General features: G+C 33.7%; 1 protein-coding gene across 1 annotated transcript in view; it reads right to left on the bottom strand.

The window, feature by feature from the left end:
- Positions 1–7,211: 7,211 nt before the first annotated feature.
- The window catches only part of LOC139521649 (mitochondrial outer membrane protein SLC25A46-like), a 32,354-nt gene continuing 14,182 nt past the window's right edge, over positions 7,212–25,383 (bottom strand). The window contains exons 7-9 of the mRNA XM_071315134.1: positions 24,439–24,496; positions 20,020–20,235; positions 7,212–7,691 (exon numbers count right to left, since the gene is read on the bottom strand). Of these exons, the coding sequence (XP_071171235.1) occupies positions 7,290–7,691; positions 20,020–20,235; positions 24,439–24,496 (676 nt within the window). The 3' untranslated portion in view covers positions 7,212–7,289. The remainder of the gene's footprint in view (positions 7,692–20,019; positions 20,236–24,438; positions 24,497–25,383) is intronic.

Below are 25,383 nucleotides of genomic sequence, written 5' to 3'. Positions count from 1 at the left end.
TGTATATATCTCCCTTCTTTACATTCATTGTCCGCATTTGGATATTTTTTATATCCTTTTTGGTTTTATCCACTCAACATTTGTGTTAGATTTTCCCAAGGCCGGAAATTTAGACACGATCCGTGTCAACTTTTTAACCTTTTATAACATATTCTTAAATGTTACCAATTCAACAATGAAATTAACACTTTCAAAATTGTTTTATTGGTATAAATATAGATTTTGTTATCAGTAAATCTAAACATATGAAACTACACTAAATAGTTTTGTAATAAACATATGCACATTGATGGTTCTACCATTTGTCGATTCCTTTATTTTTGCATTGCACCATGTCATGTTTTTCTCTGACTGTTCATGGCATCCGGCCTTCAACTCAATCCTTTGGATGTTGGATGTGTACCGATTTCTATTTTAGTCTTAGATAAATGATTTTGTATTAGTTGTTTTAGGTTTTGAAATAGCTGTCAGTAACTGTGAGTACTCTCAGATCTGTATTGTGTGTATTTTTTGTAGTGAGGGATCCTTTGCCACGTCTGGTTTGTGTTTTTGTTAGATATTTTTCTACTTGTATCTATTTGAAAAGTTTTAATGCCTGCTACATTCTTTATGTGTCTGTTCCAAGTCAGCAGCCTGTATTTTGGTGGTTGTCAATTATATATGCCTGAAATATTTGTTTTTCTTAAATCATTTTGTTATAAATCAGTTTTCTTTATTGAATTGTTTCATATTTTTCACATCAGGATATTTAATAGCCCACTATATGGGTATGAGTATTCTTTTTCTGAAGGCCATACAATTGCCTTTAATTGCTGTAATTCACTTCTTGAACTTTCGTTGATATTTGTTTCATATGCTATCATACCACATCTTCTTATTTTTTAGCCATGGCATTGTCAGTTTATGTTCGATCTATGAGTTTGACTCTCCCTCTGGTATCTTTCATCCCTCTTTTAAAGATAAGTTTTCTGTAGCATTTAGCAATATCTAAAATAAATTATATGATAAATATGGTACAAAAGAAAGTGTATGTAGAGCAATGAAAATGTGCAATATTCAAGTTTCACAGGTGTTCAGGTGTTATTCTCTTTTCCATGTTATCCTGAAAGTTTCACTATTATTTACAAAATAAATTATGTAATCATGCCATTTTCAATTAATAATTCATATTGAATTTTGACCAGAATATAGTAATGTTTTTTGGTTCATATTGATAACTTTTTAAAACAATGCATGTACACTATTAATAAGCTGCTTTCATGCTAGATGTATTAACCATTATGAGGGATATAATGTTACATGTTTTCATGCTTGCCAAGTAGACACTTGATGCATTAACCATTATGAGGATAAGATGTTTCATAGACAAACAAACATGTAGGACATTTTATTCAAATTTCATATTCTATATAACATTTTCAATAACAACAATATAAATTAATTTGAAATAAACTGGTATAATAATATCTAAACAGGAGTAGCAACTGTGTGGAACTTTTTTTAACAAATATCTTATCTCATTTCTGTAAATGTGTTCAAAGAAAATTATTGAAATGAATTTGTGTTAACAAATATCTTCTCATTTCTGTAAATGTGTTCAAAGAAAATTATTGAGTGGAATTTGTGTTAACAAATATCTTCTCATTTCTGTAAATGTGTTCAAAGAAAATTATTGAGTGGAATTTGTGTTAACAAATATCTTCTCATTTCTGTAAATGTGTTCAAAGAAAATTATTGAGTGGAATTTGTGTTAACAAATATCTTATTTCTATAAATGTGTTCAAGAAAAATTCAGACAATTTCTTTAGGTATGCCAGGTGTACTACATATTGCAGTTATGTTTGTCATCAAAGATCAGTATAAGTTTTAATGACTTATCACAAATCATAATTTTTGCTAGGCATGCTATTCAAAAAAAATTAATTAGAAAAACTAGGAGTTAAAAGTACTCTTCACATATACGTTTTTACTATTTAAAAATTAAACATTAAAAACAAATCCTGAAAAATATGTGTTATTTTTTGTTGTGGCTAAGATTGAAAAAAAATTACAATCTGAAACCAGGTGCTCCGCAGGGCGCAGCTTTATACGACCGCAGAGGTCGAACCCTGAACAGTTGGGGCAAGTATGGACAAAACATTCAAGCATGATACAGCTCTGAATTTGGATTGTGATCAAATTTTTGACATTACATGGTTTTTTTTTTACACAAAACAAATGCCAAGATTTTACAAATCAATTAAAGATTTCTTCTTCAAACTTTTTGAGCAAATCACTATGCTGTTGAATATTAATCCTCTCAAAAAAATGTTTGAAGAAATTTTCTTTTTATTTATGAAATCTGAAATGAGAAAAATTTAACCCCCCCCCCCTTTTTTTTCACATCCCCGTTTCCCTTTTTCAAAACTGATATCAATTCAAATTTCTACTTGAGTTTGCAACAATAACTACTCATTTAAATACATCATAAAATATTAAGATGTAAAAAAACTGCTTGTTATCACTGAATGGTAAAGATTATTTAAATTTATCAGTTGGTAGTAAAAAGTGTATATACATTGTATATTGTATATAACAAAGATTTAAGTTGATTCTGGACAAAGAAAGATAACTCCAATTAAAAAAAATTCTTGCTATTGCACAAATAGGATATTTCTTGCTTACTATTCTGGACAAAGAAAGATAACTCTAATTAAAAAAAAATTTGCTATTTCACAATATTGTGCAATTAGATATTTCTTGCCATTGCACAATACTGTGCAATTGAAAAGACTTGCTATTGCACAATACTTAATATAATAATTTTAGATCCTGATTTGGACCAACTTGAAAACTGGGCCCATAATCAAAAATCTAAGTACATGTTTAGATTCAGCATATCAAAGAGGCCCAAGAATTCAATTTTTGTTAAAATCAAACTTAGTTTAATTTTGGACCCTTTGGACCTTAATGTAGACCAATTTGAAAACTGGACCAAAAAAACTTCAATAATCAAGAATCTAAGTACATTTTTAGATTCAACATATCAAAGAACCCAACCGATTCATTTTTTGTCAAAATCAAACTAAGTTTAATTTTGGACCCTTTGGACCTTAATGTAGACCAATTTGAAAACGGGACCAAAAGTTGAGAATCTACATATACAGTTAGATTCGGCATATCAAAGAACCCCAATTATTCAATTTTGATGAAATCAAACAAAGTTTAATTTTGGACCCTTTGGGCCCCTTTTTCCTAAACTGTTGGGACCAAAACTCCCAAAATCAATACCAACCTTCCTTTTATGGTCATAAGCCTTGTGTTTAAATTTCATAGATTTCTATTTACTTATACTAACATTATAGTGCGAAAACCAAGAAAAATGCTTATTTGGGTCCCTTTTTGGCCCCTAATTCCTAATCTGTTGGATCCTAAACTCCCAAAATAAATACCAACCTTCCTTTTGTGGTCATAAACATTGTGTTTAAATTTCATAGATTTCCATTTACTTAACCTAAGGTTATTGTGCAAAAACCAAGAAAAATGCTTATTTGGGCCCTTTATTGGCCCCTTATTCCTAAACTATTGAAACCAAAACTCCCAAAATCAATCCCAATCTTTCTTTTGTGGTCATAAACCTTGTGTCAAAATTTCATAGATTTCTATTAACTTAAACTAAAGTTATGGTGCGAAAACCAAGAAAATGCTTATTTGGGCCCTTTTTGGCCCCTTATTCCTAAAATGTTGGGACCAAAACTCCCAAAATCAATACCAACCTTCCTTTTATGGTCATAAACCTTGTGTTAAAATTTCATAGATTTCTATTCACTTTTACTAAAGTTAGAGTGCGAAAACTAAAAGTATTCGGACGGCGGACGACGACGACGACGACGACGACGACGACGACGACGACGCAGACGCCAACGTGATAGCAATATACGACGAAAATTTTTTCAAAATTTGCGGTCGTATAAAAAATGATTAGGGTAAATGTATATGAAAATAACTATTATTTAATCTATTTATGCTGTAAATATGAATATTAATTATCTAATGATTCCATCAAAACTGCTCATTCTACTTGTTGAACATTTTATACAATATGTACATATTTTAATGGCATAAAATAATTTATTCATGTCTCACTCACTGGTAAACATTGTAAAAGAAGTTTCAAATTTATTGGACTTCTACTTCATCAAAAACTACCTTAAACCAAAAATATCAACCTGAAGCAGGACATATGCAGGAATGACTCACAAGCTGAAAAACATAATGCCCCTAGGTGTGGCATATAAACTTATTAAAAAAAGGAAATTCAACCAATGACATGAAGTTATTGTAATTTTGGGTACAAACAATGAAATTACCCATAGTTCTTTAGATTCAGAAACTGACAATTGTAATTGATTAATATATTTATAATACAGTATCAGCGTAGATTTTCAAACAGATAAAAAAGCAGGTAATATTTTTTTCTACATAATTTTGTTGTTGTTACAATGTTTGTAGTTAATAGTTATTAAAAGAGTATTAACACCTAAGTTTTTACCACATACATATAGAATCTTACACCTAAGTTTTTACCACATACATATAGAATCTTACACCTAAGTTTTTACCACATACATATAGAATCTTACACCTAAGTTTTTACCACATACATATAGAATCTTACACCTAAGTTTTTACCACATACATATAGAATCTTACACCTAAGTTTTTACCACATACATATAGAATCTTCACAAGTAATGCGTAGACTTAAATATTGTTGATACTGTAACAAAAATATAAGTAAATGTTTATAGGCAAAAAACACAAGATTTCTGTTTTCAATGAAAATGTGAAATTATTGCTAAATCTGTTATATTGTTACTATATACAAATAATCTTCTGTTTTAAGTGAAACAATAAATATTTGGAATAGTAATTCATCTTCCAAAAATCTTCAACTGATATCTAGTATTTGGATTTGCATTAAAATATAAGACTACAAAAATCACTTAAAAGTTGCAGTTTAATTTTAGTCGAATACAAAGCATTATTCCTTTAGGTTAAAGTTTGGATGAGAGAGTTATAGTTGTTTTAGATGGTAAGCAGCAATACTTTTTAAATATTTAAAAAAAAATCATCATGCATCCATCCTTTCCAAAAGAAAAATCTTATAGGCATAACAACTAGAGGCTCTCAAGAGCCTGTATCGCTCACCTGATTCTACTTGGGTTTTTGAAATCATATGAAAAAATATAAAATTTGGCTAAAAGTGACAACACAACCTCATTGATAAGGAAAGGAACATGTTTAATTTCATTCAAAAGTCCCCCACTGGCGGCCATCTTGGATGGCGGATCGGCTACAAAGTAACAACACTTGGTCAGCACCTCATAAGGAACATTCATGCCATGTTTGGTTTTATTCCATTCAGTGGTTCTCTAAAAGAAGTCATTTGTATGCATTTCCCATAGGGTCCTATGTTAAACTAAGTCCCCTGCTGGCGGCCATCTTGGATGATGGATCTGCTACAAAGTAACAACACTTGGTCAGCACCTCATAAGGAACATTCATGCAATGTTTAGTTTTATTCCATTCAGTGGTTCTCTAAAAGAAGTCATTTGTATGTATTTCCAATAGGGTCCTATGTTAAACTAAGTCCCTGCTGGCGGCCATCTTGGATAATGGATCGGCTACAAAGTAACAACACTTGGTCAGCACCACATTAGGAACATTCATGCCATGTTTGATTTCATTCCATTCAGTGGTTCTCTAAAAGAAGTCATTTGTATGCATTTCCCATAGGGTCCTATGTTAAACTAAGTCCCATGCTGGCGGCCATCTTGGATGATGGATGGGCTACAAAGAAACAACACATGGTCAGCACGGCATAAGGAACATTCATGCAATGTTTGGTTTCATTCCATTCAGTTGTTCTCTAAAAGAAGTCATTTGTATGCATTTCCCATAGGGTCCTATGTTAAACTAAGTCCCCCGCTGGCGTCCATCTTGGATAATGGATCAGCTACAAAGTAACAACACTTGGTCAGCACCACATTAGGAACATTCATGCCATGTTTGATTTCATTCCATTCAGTGGTTCTCTAAAAGAAGTCATTTGTATGCATTTCCCATAGGGTCCTATGTTAAACTAAGTCCCCCGCTGGCGGCCATCTTGGATGATGGATTGGCTACAAAGTAACAACACTTGGTCAGCACTCCATAAGGAACATTCATGCTATGTTTGGTTTCATTCCATTTAGTGGTTCTCTAGAAGAAGTCATTTGTATGCATTTCCCATAGGGTCCTATGTTAAACTAAGTCCCCAGCTGGCGGCCATCTTGGATGATGGATCGGCTACAAAGTAACAACACTTGGTCAGCACTCCATAAGGAACATTCATGCTATGTTTGGTTTCATTCCATTTAGTGGTTCTCTAGAAGAAGTCATTTGTATGCATTTCCCATAGGGTCCTATGTTAAACTAAGTCCCCCGCTGGCGGCCATCTTGGATGATGGATTGGCTACAAAGTAACAACACTTGGTCAGCGACCCATAAGGAACATTCATGCTATGTTTGGTTTTATTCCATTCAGTGGTTCTCTAAAAGAAGTCATTTGTATGCATTTCCCATAGGGTCCTATGTTAAACTAAGTTCCCGGCTGGCGGCCATCTTGGATGATGGATCGGCATCAAAGTAACAACACTTGGTCAGCACCTCATAAGGAACATTCATGCCATGTTTGGTTTCATTCCATTCAGTGGTTCTCTAGAGGAAGTCATTTGTATGCATTTCCCATAGGGTCCTATGTTAAACTAAGTCCCCCGCTGGCGGCCATCTTGGATGATGGATCGGCAACAAAGTAACAACACTTGGTCAGCACCTCATAAGGAACATTCATGCCATGTTTGGTTTCATTCCATTTAGTGGTTCTCTAAAAGAAGTCATTTGTATGCATTTCCCATAGGGTCCTATGTTAAACTAAGTCCCCTGCTGGCGGCCATCTTGGATGATGGATCGGCTACAAAGTAACAACACTTGGTCAGCACCCCATAAGGAACATTCATGCTATGTTTGGTTTTATTCCATTCAGTGGTTCTCTAGAAGAAGTTCAAAATGTAAATTGTTAACGACGACGACGACGGACGAGGACGGACGACGGACGACGACGACGGACGACGGACGCCAAGTGGTGAGAAAAGCTCACTTGGCCCTTCGGGCCAGGTGAGCTAAAAAGTGGATTTAAAGTAAAGCCATTGAGGCAATGAAGTATATAAATAAATATAACAAAAAATAATAAACATATACAATAGACATCATAAACTGCCTGTGTTTTTATTCCTGGCGGCAAATTCACTAGATAGTTTATTGAAAAGAAATTTAGCAAGTCTTAGAATAGCAGCATGTATGGCATACTGTAACAGAAGAGCTCCGAAACCTTTGTAAAGTCCAGAAAGTCCTTCCTCTAATATGATATCTCTGAAGCAATCAATTATACCCTGGTAACTGGTATTGATAGGTATAACAGACACTCCGGTATCAGTATTGTCAATTATTGTCCTGGTTCCCTGTAGATAAAGTCGATGTAATACTGTCTCAAGGGGGAAAAACATAATGTCTGCTAGAAATCCTCCAGTAAAATTGGCTAACATTTCAGGAAAGTGTATGTCATACATAGACTTGGTCTGAAAATATCCTTCTGATGAAATTGCAGCTTGCTGTAAAAAAAAAAAGAAAAGGTATCAATAAATTTTAGATAAGAAGAAACCAAACAAATCTATTTGATACAGATTAATCAATACTTGGCTCAGGGGATGAAGAGAAAGGTAAAAAATAATTGAAGAAAATATACAATTTACAAATAAATTACTAGCTGTTTACCTGCTGACCTGCTTTTACAAAATTATAAATGCTAACTAATACTAGCACCAACTGCCAGCATGTTTACCTTTAACCTAAGACAAACTATTTTTTTTTTTAATAACTAATGACTTGCTTACCCCTTTGCTGACATATACAAGCTTTTATACAGACTTAAAAACATTTTAGTGCTGACTGCCACTTATCTTTTTATATATCCGCCACAAAATTGACAATCATACATTAATATTGACTATTTGGAATAGGCTTTGCTTATTGTTGAAGGCCGTACGGTGACCTATAGTTATTAGTTACTGTGTCATTTGGTCTCTTGTGGACAGTTGTCTCATTGACAATCATACTGCATCTTCTATTTTATATATATAAAGTACAGACTTTTCTTCACATTCAGTTTTTTGAATGTATGATTATAATTTGAAAGACTGATTGATTGATTTTTGCTTAATATCCAGTCAGGAGTTTCATACATAAGCAGGACGAGTTTATATAAGTACAATGAATATATTAAATGACTTATTGATTTAGTATAATAAAGTCTGTCCATATATATCAAAATTCTAGTTTTAAAGAAGCAAACATTCTTTTTTTTTTTTTTTTTTTTTTTTATATATGACTCAAAATAGAGTAAGAGGGCATCTTATTTACTCCATATTGAGTCAACCTGATCAATTTGAAAAGTTAACCATTATATACACAGCTGCAGGATTTAATGCCATATAGAAAATGATACAACTTTGACATTATGACTCATTTCTATTGTACATCTCTTCTTAACCTTTTGTCTCACTGTGAAGTCTTACTTTGTAGAAAGCTGTGAACGAAAAGCTATGATAACTTACACTCTTGAAACCAAGCTGAAGTAAACCCTACCAAAGCTAGAGGATATATACAAACTGATCAATATAACAGTCAAACCAAGCTGAAGTAAACCCTACCAAGGCTAGAGGATATAAACACACTGATCAATATAACAGTCAAACCAAGCTGAAGTAAACCCTACCAAGGCTAGAGGATATATACAAACTGATCAATATAACAGTCAAACCAAGCTGTAATAAACCCTACCAAGGCTAGAGGATATATACAAACTGATCAATATAACAGTCAAACCAAGCTGAAGTAAACCCTACCAAGGCTAGAGGATATATACAAACTGATCAATATAACAGTCAAACCAAGCTGAAGTAAACCCTACCAAGGCTAGAGGACATATACAAACTGATCAATGTAACAGTCAAACCAAGCTGAAGTAAACCCTACCAAGGCTAGAGGATATATACAAACTGATCAATATAACAGTCAAACCAAGCTGTAGTAACCCCTACCAAGGCTAGAGGATATATACAAACTGATCAATATAACAGTCAAACCAAGCTGAAGTAAACCCTACCAAGGCTAGAGGATATATACAAACTGATCAATGTAACAGTCAAACCAAGCTGAAGTAAACCCTACCAAGGCTAGAGGATATATACAAACTGATCAATATAACAGTCAAACCAAGCTGTAGTAAACCCTACCAAGGCTAGAGGATATATACAAACTGATCAATATAACAGTCAAACCAAGCTGAAGTAAACCCTACCAAGGCTAGATGATATATACGAACTGATCAATATAACAGTCAAACCAAGCTGAAGTAAACCCTACCAAGGCTAGAGGATATATACAAACTGATCAATATAACAGTCAAACCAAGCTGTAGTAAACCCTACCAAGGCTAGAGGATATATACAAACTGGTCAATATAACAGTCAAACCTAGCTGAAGTAAACCCTACCAAGGCTAGAGGATATATACAAACTGATGAATATAACAGTCAAACCAATCTGTAGTAAACCCTACCAAGGCTAGAGGATATATACAAACTGATGAATATAACAGTCAAACCAAGCTGTAGTAAACCCTACCAAGGCTAGAGGATATATACAAACTGATCAATATAACAGTCAAAGCAAGCTGAAGTAAACCCTACCAAAGCTAGAGGATATATACAAACTGATCAATATAACAGTCAAACCAAGCTGTAGTAAACCCTACCAAGGCTAGAGGATATATACTAACTGATCAATATAACAGTCAAACCAAGCTGAAGTAAACCCTACCAAGACTAGAGGATATATACAAACTGATCAATATAACAGTCAAACTAAGCTGAAGTAAACCCTACCAAGGCTAGAGGATATATACAAACTGATCAATAAAACAGTCAAACCAAGCTGAAGTAAACCCTACCAAGGCTAGAGGATATATACAAACTGATCAATATAACAGTCAAACCAAGCTGAAGTAAACCCTACCAAGGCTAGAGGATATATACAAACTGATCAATATAACAGTCAAACCAAGCTGAAGTAAACCCTACCAAGGCTAGAGGATATATACAAACTGATCAATATAACAGTCAAACCAAGCTGAAGTAAACCCTACCAAGGCTAGAGGATATAAACAAACTGATCAATATAACAGTCAAACCAAGCTGAAGTAAACCCTACCAAGGCTAGAGGATATATACAAACTGATCAATGTAACAGTCAAACCAAGATGAAGTAAACCCTACCAAGGCTAGAGGATGTATACAAACTGATCAATATAACAGTCAAACCAAGCTGTAGTAAACCCTACCAAGGCTAGAGGATATATACAAACTGATCAATATAACAGTCAAACCAAGCTGTAGTAAACCCTACCAAGGCTAGAGGATATATACAAACTGATCAATATAACAGTCAAACCAAGCTGTAGTAAACCCTACCAAGGCTAGAGGATATATACAAACTGATCAATATAACAGTCAAACCAAGCTGAAGTAAACCCTACCAAGGCTAGAGGATATATACAAACTGATCAATGTAACAGTCAAACCAAGATGAAGTAAACCCTACCAAGGCTAGAGGATATATACAAACTGATCAATATAACAGTCAAACCAAGCTGTAGTAAACCCTACCAAGGCTAGAGGATATATACAAACTGATCAATATAACAGTCAAACCAAGCTGAAGTAAACCCTACCAAGGCTAGAGGATATATACAAACTGATCAATATAACAGTCAAACCAAGCTGAAGTAAACTCTACCAAGGCTAGAGGATATATACAAACTGATCAATATAACAGTCAAACCAAGCTGTAGTAAACCCTACCAAGGCTAGAGGATATATACAAACTGATCAATATAACAGTCAAACCAAGCTGAAGTAAACCCTACCAAGGCTAGAGGATATATACAAACTGATCAATATAACAGTCAAACCAAGCTGTAATAAACCCTACCAAGGCTAGAGGATATATACAAACTGATCAATATAACAGTCAAACCAAGCTGAAGTAAACCCTACCAAGGCTAGAGGATATATACAAACTGATCAATATAACAGTCAAACCAAGCTGTAGTAAACCCTACCAAGGCTAGAGGATATATACAAACTGATCAATATAACAGTCAAACCAAGCTGAAGTAAACCCTACCAAGGCTAGAGGATATATACAAACTGATCAATATAACAGTCAAAGCAAGCTGTAATAAACCCTACCAAGGCTAGAGGATATATACAAACTGATCAATATAACAGTCAAACCAAGCTGTAGTAAACCCTACCAATGCTAGAGGATATATACAAACTGATCAATATAACAGTCAAACCAAGCTGTAGTAAACCTTACCAAGGCTAGAGGATATATACAAACTGATCAATGTAACAGTCAAACCAAGCTGAAGTAAACCCTACCAAGGCTAGAGGATATATACAAACTGATCAATGTAAAAGTCAAACCAAGCTGTAGTAAACCCTACCAAGGCTAGAGGATATAAACACACTGATCAATATAACAGTCAAACTAAGCTGAAATAAATCCTACCAAGGCTAGAGGATATATACAAACTGATGAATATAACAGTCAAACCAAGCTGTAGTAAACCCTACCAAGGCTAGAGGATATATACAAACGGATCAATATAACAGTCAAACCAAGCTGAAGTAAACCCTACCAAGGCTAGAGGATATATACAAACTGATCAATGTAACAGTCAAACCAAGCTGTAGTAGACCCTACCAAGGCTAGAGGATATATACAAACTGATCAATATAACAGTCAAACCAAGCTGTAGTAACCCCTACCAAGGCTAGAGGATATATACAAACTGATCAATATAACAGTCAAACCAAGCTGAAGTAAACCCTACCAAGGCTAGAGGATATATACAAACTGATCAATGTAACAGTCAAACCAAGCTGAAGTAAACCCTACCAAGGCTAGAGGATATATACAAACTGATCAATATAACAGTCAAACCAAGCTGTAGTAAACCCTACCAAGGCTAAAGGATATAAACACACTGATCAATATAACAGTCAAACCAAGCTGAAGTAAACCCTACCAAGGCTAGAGGATATATACACACTGATCAAGATAACAGTCAAACTAAGCTGAAGTTAACCCTACCAAGGCTAGAGGATATATACAAACTGATCAATATAACAGTCAAACCAAGCTGAAGTAAACCCTACCAAGGCTAGAGGATATAAACACACTGATCAATATAACAGTCAAACCAAGCTGAAGTAAACCCTACCAAGGCTAGAGGATATATACAAACTGATCAATATAACAGTCAAACCAAGCTGTAGTAAACCCTACCAAGGCTAGAGGATATATACAAACTGATCAATATAACAGTCAAACCAAGCTGAAGTAAACCCTACCAAGGCTAGAGGATATATACAAACTGATCAATATAACAGTCAAACTAAGCTGTAGTAAACCCTACCAAGGCTAGAGGATATATACAAACTGATCAATATAACAGTCAAACTAAGCTGAAGTAAACCCTACCATGGCTAGAGGATATATACAAACTGATCAATATAACAGTCAAACCAAGCTGAAGTAAACCCTACCAAGGCTAGAGGATATATACAAACTGATCAATATAACAGTCAAACTAAGCTGAAGTAAACCCTACCAAGGCTAGAGGATATATACAAACTGATCAATATAACAGTCAAACCAAGCTGTAGTAAACCCTACCAAGGCTAGAGGATATATACAAACTGATCTATATAACAGTCAAACCAAGCTGAAGTAAACCCTACCAAGGCTAGAGGATATATACAAACTGATCAATATAACAGTCAAACCAAGCTGTAGTAAACCCTAACAAGGCTAGAGGATATATACAAACTGGTCAATATAACAGTCAAACCAAGCTGAAGTAAACCCTACCAAGGCTAGAGGATATATACAAACTGATGAATATAACAGTCAAACCAATCTGTAGTAAACCCTACCAAGGCTAGAGGATATATACAAACTGATGAATATAACAGTCAAACCAAGCTGTAGTAAACCCTACCAAGGCTAGAGGATATATACAAACTGATCTATATAACAGTCAAACCAAGCTGAAGTAAACCCTACCAAGGCTAGAGGATATATACAAACTGATCAATATAACAGTCAAACCAAGCTGTAGTAAACCCTACCAAGGCTAGAGGATATATACAAACTGATCAATATAACAGTCAAACCAAGCTGAAGTAAACCCTACCAAGGCTAGAGGATATATACAAACTGATCAATATAACAGTCAAACTAAGCTAAAGTAAACCCTACCAAGGCTAGAGGATATATACAAACTGATCAATAAAACAGTCAAACCAAGCTGAAGTAAACCCTACCAAGGCTAGAGGATATATACAAACTGATCAATATAACAGTCAAACCAAGCTGAAGTAAACCCTACCAAGGCTAGAGGATATAAACAAACTGATCAATATAACAGTCAAACCAAGCTGAAGTAAACCCTACCAAAGCTAGAGGATATATACAAACTGATCAATATAACAGTCAAACCAAGATGAAGTAAACCCTACCAAGGCTAGAGGATATACAAACTGATCAATATAACAGGCAAACCAAGCTGAAGTAAACCCTACCAAGGCTAGAGGATATATACAAACTTATCAATATAACAGTCAAACCAAGCTGAAGTAAATCCTACCAAGGCTAGAGGATATATACAAACTGATCAATATAACAGTCAAACCAAGCTGTAGTAAACCCTACAAAGGCTAGAGGATATATACAAACTGATCAATATAACAGTCAAACCAAGATGAAGTAAACCCTACCAAGGCTAGAGGATATATACAAACTGATCAATATAACAGTCAAACCAAGCTGAAGTAAACCCTACCAAGGCTAGAGGATATATACAAACTGATCAATATAACAGTCAAACCAAGCTGTAGTAAACCCTACCAAGGCTAGAGGATATATACAAACTGATCAATATAACAGTCAAACCAAGCTGAAGTAAACCCTACCAAGGCTAGAGGATATATACAAACTGATCAATATAACAGTCAAACCAAGCTGTAGTAAACCCTACCAAGGCTAGAGGATATATACAAACTGATCAATATAACAGTCAAACTAAGCTGAAGTAAACCCTACCATGGCTAGAGGATATATACAAACTGATCAATATAACAGTCAAACCAAGCTGAAGTAAACCCTACCAAGGCTAGAGGATATATACAAACTGATCAATATAACAGTCAAACTAAGCTGAAGTAAACCCTACCAAGGCTAGAGGATATATACAAACTGATCAATATAACAGTCAAACCAAGCTGTAGTAAACCCTACCAAGGCTAGAGGATATATACAAACTGATCTATATAACAGTCAAACCAAGCTGAAGTAAACCCTACCAAGGCTAGAGGATATAAACACACTGATCAATATAACCGTCAAACCAAGCTGAAGAAAACCCTACCAAGGCTAGAGGATATATACAAACTGATCAATATAACAGTCAAACCAAGCTGAAGTAAACCCTACCAAGGATAGAGGATATATACAAACTGATCAAAATAACAGTCAAACCAAGCTGTAGTAAACCCTACCAAGGCTAGAGGATATATACAAACTGATCAATATAACAGTCAAACCAAGCTGAAGTAAACCCTACCAAGGCTAGAGGATATAAACACACTGATCAATATAACAGTCAAATCAAGCTGAAGTAAACCCTACCAAGGCTAGAGGATATATACAAACTGATCAATATAACAGTCAAACCAAGCTGAAGTAAACCCTACCAAGGCTAGAGGATATATACAAACTGATCAATATAACAGTCAAACCAAGCTGAAGTAAACCCTACCAAGGCTAGAGGATATATACAAACTGATCAATATAACAGTCAAACCAAGCTGTAGTAAACCCTACCAAGGCTAGAGGATATATACAAACTGATCTATATAACAGTCAAACCAAGCTGAAGTAAACCCTACCAAGGCTAGAGGATATAAACACACTGATCAATATAACAGTCAAACCAAGCTGAAGTAAACCCTACCAAGGCTAGAGGATATATATAAACTGATCAATATAACAGTCAAACCAAGCTGTAGTAAACCCTACCAAGGCTAGAGGATATATACAAACTGATCAATATAACAGTCAAACCAAGCTGTAGTAAACCCTACCAAGGCTAGAGGATATATACAAACTGATCAATATAACAGTCAAACCAAGCTGAAGTAAACCCTACCAAGGCTAGAGGATATATACAAACTGATCAAAATAACAGTCAAACCAAGCTGTAGTAAACCCTACCAAGGCTAGAGGATATATACAAACTGATCAATATAACAGTCAAACCAAGCTGAAGTAAACCCTACCAAGGCTAGAGGATATAAACACACTGATCAATATAACAGTCAAATCAAGCTGAAGTAAACCCTACCAAGGCTAGAGGATATATACAAACTGATCAATATAACAGTCAAACCAAGCTGAAGTAAACCCTACCAAGGCTAGAGGATATATACAAACTGATCAATATAACAGTCAAACCAAGATGAAGTAAACCCTACCAAGGCTAGATGATATATACAAACTGATCAATATAACAGTCAAACCAAGCTGAAGTAAACCCTACCAAGGCTAGAGGATATATACAAACTGATCAATATAACAGTCAAACCAAGCTGTAGTAAACCCTACCAAGGCTAGAGGATATATACAAACTGATCAATATAACAGTCAAACCAAGCTGAAGTTAACCCTACCAAGGCTAGAGGATATATACAAACTGATCAATATAACAGTCAAACCAAGCTGTAATAAACCCTACCAAGGCTAGAGGATATATACAAACTGATCAATATAACAGTCAAACCAAGCTGAAGTAAACCCTACCAAGGCTAGAGGATATATACAAACTGATCAATATAACAGTCAAACCAAGCTGAAGTAAACCCTACCAAGGCTAGAGGATATATACAAACTGATCAATATAACAGTCACACCAAGCTGTAGTAAACCCTACCAAGGCTAGAGGATATATACAAACTGATCAATATAACAGTCAAACCAAGCTGAAGTAAACCCTACCAAGGCTAGAGGATATATACAAACTGATCAATATAACAGTCAAACCAAGCTGTAGTAAACCCTACCAAGGCTAGAGGATATATACAAACTGATCAATATAACAGTCAAACCAAGCTGTAGTAAACCCTACCAAGGCTAGAGGATATATACAAACTGATCAATGTAACAGTAAAACCAAGCTGAAGTAAACCCTACCAAGGCTAGAGGATATATACAAACTGATCAATGTAACAGTCAAACCAAGCTGTAGTAAACCCTACCAAGGCTAGAGGATATAAACACACTGATCAATATAACAGTCAAACTAAGCTGAAGTAAATCCTACCAAGGCTAGAGGATATATACAAACTGATGAATATAACAGTCAAACCAAGCAGTAGTAAACCCTACCAAGGCTAGAGGATATATACAAACTGATCAATATAACAGTCAAACCAAGCTGAAGTAAACCCTACCAAGGCTAGAGGAGATATACAAACTGATCAATGTAACAGTCAAACCAAGCTGTAGTAGACCCTACCAAGGCTAGAGGATATATACAAACAGATGAATATAACAGTCAAACCAAGCTGTAGTAACCCCTACCAAGGCTAGAGGATATATACAAACTGATCAATATAACAGTCAAACCAAGCTGAAGTAAACCCTACCAAGGCTAGAGGATATATACAAACTGATCAATGTAACAGTCAAACCAAGCTGTAGTAAACCCTACCAAGGCTAGAGGATATATACAAACTGATCAATATAACAGTCAAACCAAGCTGTAGTAGACCCTACCAAGGCTAGAGGATATATACAAACTGATCAATATAACAGTCAAACCAAGCTGTAGTAAACCCTACCAAGGTTAGAGGATATATACAAACTGATCAATATAACAGTCAAACCAAGCTGAAGTAAACCCTACCAAGGCTAGAGGATATATACAAACTGATCAATATAACAGTCAAACCAAGCTGAAGTAAACCCTACCAAGGCTAGAGGATATATACAAACTGATCAATATAACAGTCAAACCAAGCTGAAGTAAACCCTACCAAGGCTAGGGGATATATACAAACTGATCAATATAACATTGAAACCAAGCTGTAGTAAACCCTACCAAGGCTAGAGGATATATACAAACTGATCAATATAACAGTCAAACCAAGCTGTAGTAAACCCTACCAAGACTAGAGGATATATACAATCTGATCAATATAACAGTCAAACCAAGCTGTAGTAAACCCTACCAAGGCTAGAGGATATATACAAACTGATCAATATAACAGTCAAACCAAGCTGAAGTAAACCCTACCAAGGCTAGAGGATATATACAATCTGATCAATATAACAGTCAAACCAAGCTGTAGTAAACCCTACCAAGGCTAGAGGATATATACAAACTGATCAATATAACAGTCAAACCAAGCTGAAGTTAACCCTACCAAGGCTAGAGGATATATACAAACTGATCAATATAACAGTCAAACCAAGCTGAAGTAAACCCTACCAAGGCTAGAGGATATATACAATCTGATCAATATAACAGTCAAACCAAGCTGTAGTAAACCCTACCAAGGCTAGAGGATATATACAAACTGATCAATATAACAGTCAAACCAAGCTGAAGTAAACCCTACCAAGGCTAGAGGATATATACAAACTGATCAATATAACAGTAAAACCAAGCTGAAGTAAACCCTACCAAGGCTAGAGGATATATACAAACTGATCAATATAACAGTCAAACCAAGCTGTAGTAAACCCTACCAAGGCTAGAGGATATATACAAACTGATCAATATAACAGTCAAAGATGAGTGCAACAGAATCTTGACATTCACTAAAGTAATTAGGAAACAGTTTATGTGATAGACTTGAACAAAGGTGTAAAAAACTAACACTTCTAATGAATCTCAAAGTTGAGATTGAAGTGACAATCACTTAAAAAGACCTTGACATTCAAAAAATAAATAAACAATAGACTGCATGTGTCATGTGATGTCATTTAAAATATACCCTTTACTCATAATAAGAAATATATATGCTCAGTAGATATGATAAAATGTTAAGTATAATAGAAAATGAAGTTACTGTCAGGCTGATCTGTAAATCAACATTATAAGGTTCTAGAACAAATATCAAATTGTTCCTTACTACAGAAGATAAGATATATGTAATAAAAACGTCATGCTCAGGTGGGGATAATACAAATCTCAAGTTTTGTAAAGCAGGAACTGACAGCCTAGCAGATCTAACAACTGTTAACCAGTACAATCAACTCAATATTGACCTACCACTAATGTTTTCCCTAAACTAACATAATCACGAACTTTAAAATGCAAACTAAGCAAAACTTTCAAAGTCAATAGACCATGACTGATGGGGGATGCAAGTGATCTCAATGGAAATGAGATGTGCCAAAGCTAATACAACTGCATACCAAATGTCATTGAAGTACAAGCAGAAGTTTCTCTTTACCAGGCCTAATCACAAATACAGTTTTGACACCACTGCTGACCATGTTTGAAACAGCACATCAAAGTCTAGCTGCTTTCGACTTCATCAGGGTAAGATTAAAGTTTATAAACAGACAATCCCAGGTTTTAACATGCAGAACTTTATTTACTGTTCTAAGCATTAAAAAATTGGACTGAAATTAAATAATTTTGAAAAAAACTTTTGAGTTTACCAGTTTTTCTCAGAGAAACTTTATACATGATTGTCTTGGTATCAATAATTTGAAATCATATTTTTTTCATAAAATAATCATCCATCAAAAGATAATTCATGTTTTTTAATTATTTACTTTAATTATTACATTTTTATGTATTGCTTTCTCAGCTCATTTTTTCCATGTTTGTGTAAAAATAAGGCCAAATTGAATTGGCACTGTTTCAATTTAATCAATTTGCATTTTAATTTCAAATTGTTAATTATTGTTATATAATTATGCATATAATATCAGTCAGTTTTATAGGCATTTTCCTGATTTTCTCAATAAACACTTTGCCACTGCCAACACGGGTGATATACACTCCACTATTCTAATAAAGATTTCAGCAGTAAATCTGTTATTTTCATCCCAAAAATGCTTCCAATGCTTTTGATTTGAAGTTACAGTTTTGTTTTCAGGACATAATGCGGTTTTGTTTAAAAATCCTCTATGACATAAGACATCTAACAGAAAATTGTTGTCCATGATCAAATAATTTAATTTTTGATGTAACACGTCTTCTGATTGGCTGACGTTATTTTGTTATCAGCCCATACACATAATTAAGTCAACATTTTTTCATGCTTTTCTACGGTTTAAAATGGAACTTAGAATTAAATTATAAGAAATGACTAATCTTTTTTCTGTCTATTCGAAATAACATAAAAAATATGGTGCACACTGTTAAATAACCCGCTACGCGCGTTATTCAATGTGCACCAAATGTTTTATGTTATTTCTTCATAGACAGAAAAAATATTACATTCATTCCTTTAATAATTTTGTCATATTTTCAAAATAATCAGCTTATCATTTCTTCTTCCTTTCTGTAACATAGCAAAAAAAATTCTGTCAACCATATTTCTTTTTCATCAGTGAGTGTGAAAATAGCTTGAATCTTTAATTACAAAATCGTCCTGACAATAAAATTGAAAATGGAAATGGGGAATGTATGAATATGTGTACCCCTGGACGTTTATCAACCAAAAACCAATCAGTCAATTACAAATATTACAATAAAATGTAGTACTATTACATATGATAAGAGCATACTGACCCTTTTTTCTTGTTCCTCTTGCTGTATAGTTGTTATAACTGTATATCTGGCCATTTGCATGATGATGTAACGAGATAATCCCACTAATCCCGTTGGTAAGAGTAACCTCCAGATTGGTATTAACTTTGTAAACTGTGTTGACCCCATCCCCATCAGTCTAGTGACACCTTCCGTCACACAATTAAATACTCCTGGTCTTTCACTTGATACATCAGACTGAAATATAGATAGTAATTTGAACATAATGTGTTCAATTATTTTCGTGGATGGAATGAAACTTATGTTATTGTGGATATTTGATTTCATGCACAAGTCTGTATAAAAAAATATGTATTTCGTTGAACATTTTAATTTATAATTATGAAAAATAATGAACTTATAGTACTGAATTTTCAAATCATATACAAGTGTCTATATTCATGTTTCTAAATCTATGCAAAAAATAAACCTATCCTTAGTTTTTGTTCACTTGTCTTATGAAGAGGTTTATAGCCCTTTTGTCTAACACATTTTATGGCAAATTTTTTTCTTTCTTATTTTATTTCTGTTCTCCTCATCTTTCAGTTTCCGCACTCCATCATCCATCATAATATTGATGACTATGTGCCGTGTATGCCTGGGTGAGGTTTACAACCTGTTACCATGTCACAATAACAAGACATGTTCAGTCTCTCATTAGAAAACAATTTGAGTGTTTGACAAAATATCAACCATAAATCATCAGTGAAACAGATTGTACCATTGTTTTTGAACTTGATCTACACTGCATAATAAACTTCAATAAAGCTTTAGAGTTTGATGTTCAAGATAATGTGATGTTTTTTATGAAAACTACATGGAAGTTTTCAAGTAAAACATTGGAAAGTATAAATATATAATAATGCATATAATTGTAAGTTTTTAAACTAAAAGGCCTATTTATGTCACATTGTTTTGATTAGTTGATTGTTGGGTGTTTAACACACTGAAAGGACAACCTTTGGCAAGAAAACTCTTTACGCTCTTTTTTAATCTTACTATTGCAACAAAAGCAATTTTGATTTAGAGGATAGTTCATAAAGACAAAGTGTAACTTAGATTCTGTATAGTACAAATGTAGTAGTAACTTAGATTCTGTATAGTACAAATGTAGTAGTAACTTAGATTCTGTATAGTACAAATGTAGTGGTAACTTAGATTCTGTATAGTACAAATGTAGTAGTAACTTAGATTCTGTATAGTACAAATGTAGTTCATAAAGACAAAGTGTAACTTAGATTCTGTATACAGTACGCCCAGAGAGTATGTAATCGATAACTCTAATCACCGATTTCCGAGTGTAGCGGTGTGACTCCGCGAATCACGGATTATACTCCCAATTTCCTTCAAAGATTCTCTCCCAACACCGCGTGGCTGTTTATTGGTTTATTGCCCATCGGATGTACTGAAAATAAATGACGCGTGACAACATCATCGGATTAGCCAGATTTATTACCTTTGTACATTTAATCGATCTTGATTGCACCTGTGTGCTTTAAAATACGTTATTTAAATGTCCTTTCATTGTCAGATAAAAGTGTGACATTTTAATTTAAAATAAGATAATTATTCTTGTATGTAAATCAGCTGTATATGCCCATGTCATTGTCATATGACATACAACGTACAAACTATAAAAATACGAATAAAACACTTATTTTGTATTTTCATTATAGTCCGATCAGGTCATAATTTTAGTTTTTTCAACAAAGACAATTTTACCACAATTAGAACCTTTTATGACCTAGTCAGTGAGCAATACTCGGTTCATTAATAGTTCAATATTATATAATTAATATCAACTGGCTTAAAACAAAATGATGTTTTTTACGGTAATATGTCCAATCTAAATTAAACCCAAGAGTTAATTTATCGGATCAACAAGTGAACTCTGTTACTTTCAATTTATTTTGAAATGTAAAATATTATGTTTCACTACCTAGGTAGATTACCGACTAGAAATATTTGAATTTAAAAAAGAAACTGTAAAGTGACAAATAGTTTTGTATGCAATGTGGCAGCCCTATATTCATAAATACTGAGATACATTCGCCACCCAGATACAACACAATAATCACAACCTTTAAATATTTAATTATATGGAGAAAAAAAATCATGTATTTTTATCCGTTATGATCTGTTATTGATCTTTAATTATTTAAAATAAAATTGGATTGGCGCAATCTGTATTTTACTGCTCGTTAAAAGTCCTCGGCGAAATATAAAAAGAAGTGTTTCAACAATTATAAAATAGAATATTTTATAAATGAAATTATATCGGGTTCTACAAGAAAGAAATATGTAAAAAAAAATGTGGATCAGATTTTTACGATCGGCAAATTTTCACAGAGGATCTCTACCAACGCCCATCAGGAACTGAACGACATGCATCCTGTTTTCATCTACCATTAATATATAGTGTTGACTATGGACGTATAAATAATGTCCGGTTTTATGTCCTCTGTTGACTGAGAAACATAAAAATATAAGGCTGATGTTGGTTAATTCAGAAAAGGAATACAATTTAGAATCCGTTTAATCAATTGTAAAAGTACCTTCTAGAGCCCACAAATTTATGTCAATCATTACAAAGCAAGTTTAAACCTTGAATGAATTTTCCCACGGTTATCCAGAAAGGTCACCTGAGTTTACTGTTACATGATACTATTTCCCGCCAAATAAAAATCTCGTGGACAAAATTGATGTCACTATTTTTAGCATTCAATATTGTGAGCAAAGTCAACTTCAAGTTCAACTCCGCACTGTTGATCACTGAGATTCGTATCGTCTTCCCACTGCAATTAATTGCTTTGAAAATATTTAAAGATCACTGTTCTAAATACAACACAAAAGTTTACATTCAATGTGCGTAAATGAATATTATGCAACGACGAGTTGATGCAGCTATAGAAGTATTCCTGTTGTAGCTGAACTGTATTATTTATCCTAAAGTAATGCTAACAAATCGTGAAGAGAAAATGCCGTAGACTTATTAAGCATAAGGAATGGTGAAAAGTATTTTCTTTTTTTCTTGCATGTACAAGTTTTAAGAAACGTAATTTTCTTTCTTTCTCACATTTTATACCTTCAGCGTTAATTTCCGTTTATTTTCACGCAAGTATGTCTCTTTTCGTAAGTTATATAAATTACCGATAAAAAAAACCCTGAGGTCATAATCAAGTATAGATTTTTTTTTATAAAACTTTAATGCAATTGAAAGCATTAACAACAACCTTTTGCTTTTTAAAACTTTTATTTTGTAATCGTAAAATGGAAATGGCGTAGACTTATCAGCATAACAGATAGTGAATAATATCTTCTTTTTTACTTGTATAAAAAACTTTGAGACGTGTCACTTTTCTTTAAACTACCCTAATTTATTCAGCGTTAGTCTCCGTTTATTGTTACACAATTATATCTTTTTTAGTAAATTAAATATTTATTTACTGATAAAAAACGGAAGTCAAAATCAAATATAGTTGTTTTTAAAAATTGATTTAAATGTACAGAGTAATTAAAAGAATTAACAACAACGTTTTGATTTTTATTTTAATCTTTCATTTGTTTCAAGCAATCAGATATAAACTGATAATCAATAGACAGGAAATACAATTGTTTAATTACATTAGAAATCTCGCATACCTTGACTGTCGCGTGCCGGCATAGATCAGAAGGATTAGGGCAATTAATTACCTGGTGTGACACCGCGTCACTCCAGACTGGGAGAAATGTCGCTAATACAATAAACAAAAGGTAACGGATTTACACTGAAGTCGGAGGGAATACTCCCAAATTTCTCCGAGAATTTAGGGAGTGATGTGGGAGTTTCCTGGTGTCACACCAGAAAAAACTCGGTGTATGGAGTTTGGGATGGCTTTCGCGAAAATAGTACTGTAGTACAAAAGTAGTTCATAAAGACAAAGTGTAACTTAGATTCTGTATAGTACAAATGTAGTAGGGTGTAATTAAATCTACATTTAATATATAGAGTTTTACACAACAATGGAAAAATCTGAAGGTGGCAACCAATTTATTTAAATAATATTCCTAGTGTTATTTTTTTTATTTATGTAAAATTAAAGCACTTGATGTACACCCACATGTATAAGTCTAGAGCAAGAAGAACAGGACTATGACTGATCGGTCTTGGTCTTATTTCTATCTTTGCAAAAACATAATTACAAAACATTATGCAGTTAATGAAACAGTTACCATTAATTATCTTCCTAGATTCCAAGTAATGTCTGTTTGAGATTATTTGAAATGAATTATGTCTGAATCTTATTTATAATTTTCCATTTTGAAACTTTTAACATGTTTAATATGACATAGTGACCTTACGTTTCAATTTGTGACAGACCACAGGTATACTGACAGACCACAGGTATACTGTAAACTTACCTGAACTGTTTCCACAAGACTAGATACTAAAAACGGTGTAGTTACTACAAAGGCTAAACTGAAATAGTAATGTGTATTATTCTAAGTAAAGGGGAACAACTCAATGTTCTTGCAGTCTTTGTCATATCATCAAACTGAGCATGTAAAAGAATGCAACAAATATCAAACAGCATTATAGGCTTTATTATTATAAAATCATTCCTAGAGTCTAACCCTGACCTGCTTTCTAGAGCCAAGAAAAGAGAGTTTGGCTATTACCGCCATTTAAGGCCAAGAAAAGAGAGTTTGGCTATTACCGCCATTTGCTACTGTAAATAGTTAAAAAAAAAAAAAAAAAATCAAATCAGAAGTGTGAGAGAGACAGAGCTCTGACATCTAACATTGTCTAATATTAAAAAAAAGTTGAAAATCTAGAAATGTTTTTATAATGGATGAGAATGAAAAAATATATTGAATTCCATTTTTTCCCACTCTAGCTACTTTCTACTTGGTCTTTGTGATTATATGTAAATTTAGGCATTCCTCTTCCACATTTTTCCTTTCTCAAGGCCATCCTGATTGCACTTTATAGTAACAGCCCTTATCCCTATCATATGTAACCTATCAAAGTTAACATGAATCCTTACACATCTAAGAAGTATACTATTGTAAATGTCAGAAAATATATCACTTAAACAGACGAGGTAATATGATTCAGTAAACTATCTTAACTCCCATAGCAAGAGATATGTAAAGGATATGTTCATTTTGAACAAGAATGTGTCCAAAGTACACGGATGCCCCACTCGCATTATCATTTTCCATGTTCAATGGACCGTGAAATTGGGTAAAAAATCTAATTTGGCCTTAAAAGTAAAAAGATCAACCAAAAGGGAACATGTGTACTAAGTTTCAAGTTGATTGGACTTCAGCTTCATCAAAAACTACCTTGACCAAAAACTTTAA

This window comes from Mytilus edulis, chromosome 4 (genome assembly GCF_963676685.1).
Source record: "Mytilus edulis chromosome 4, xbMytEdul2.2, whole genome shotgun sequence".
NCBI lineage: Eukaryota > Metazoa > Mollusca > Bivalvia > Mytilida > Mytilidae > Mytilus > Mytilus edulis.
The sequence above is the reverse complement of the archived record's forward strand: the minus strand, read 5'-3'. Positions and strand labels throughout refer to the sequence as shown.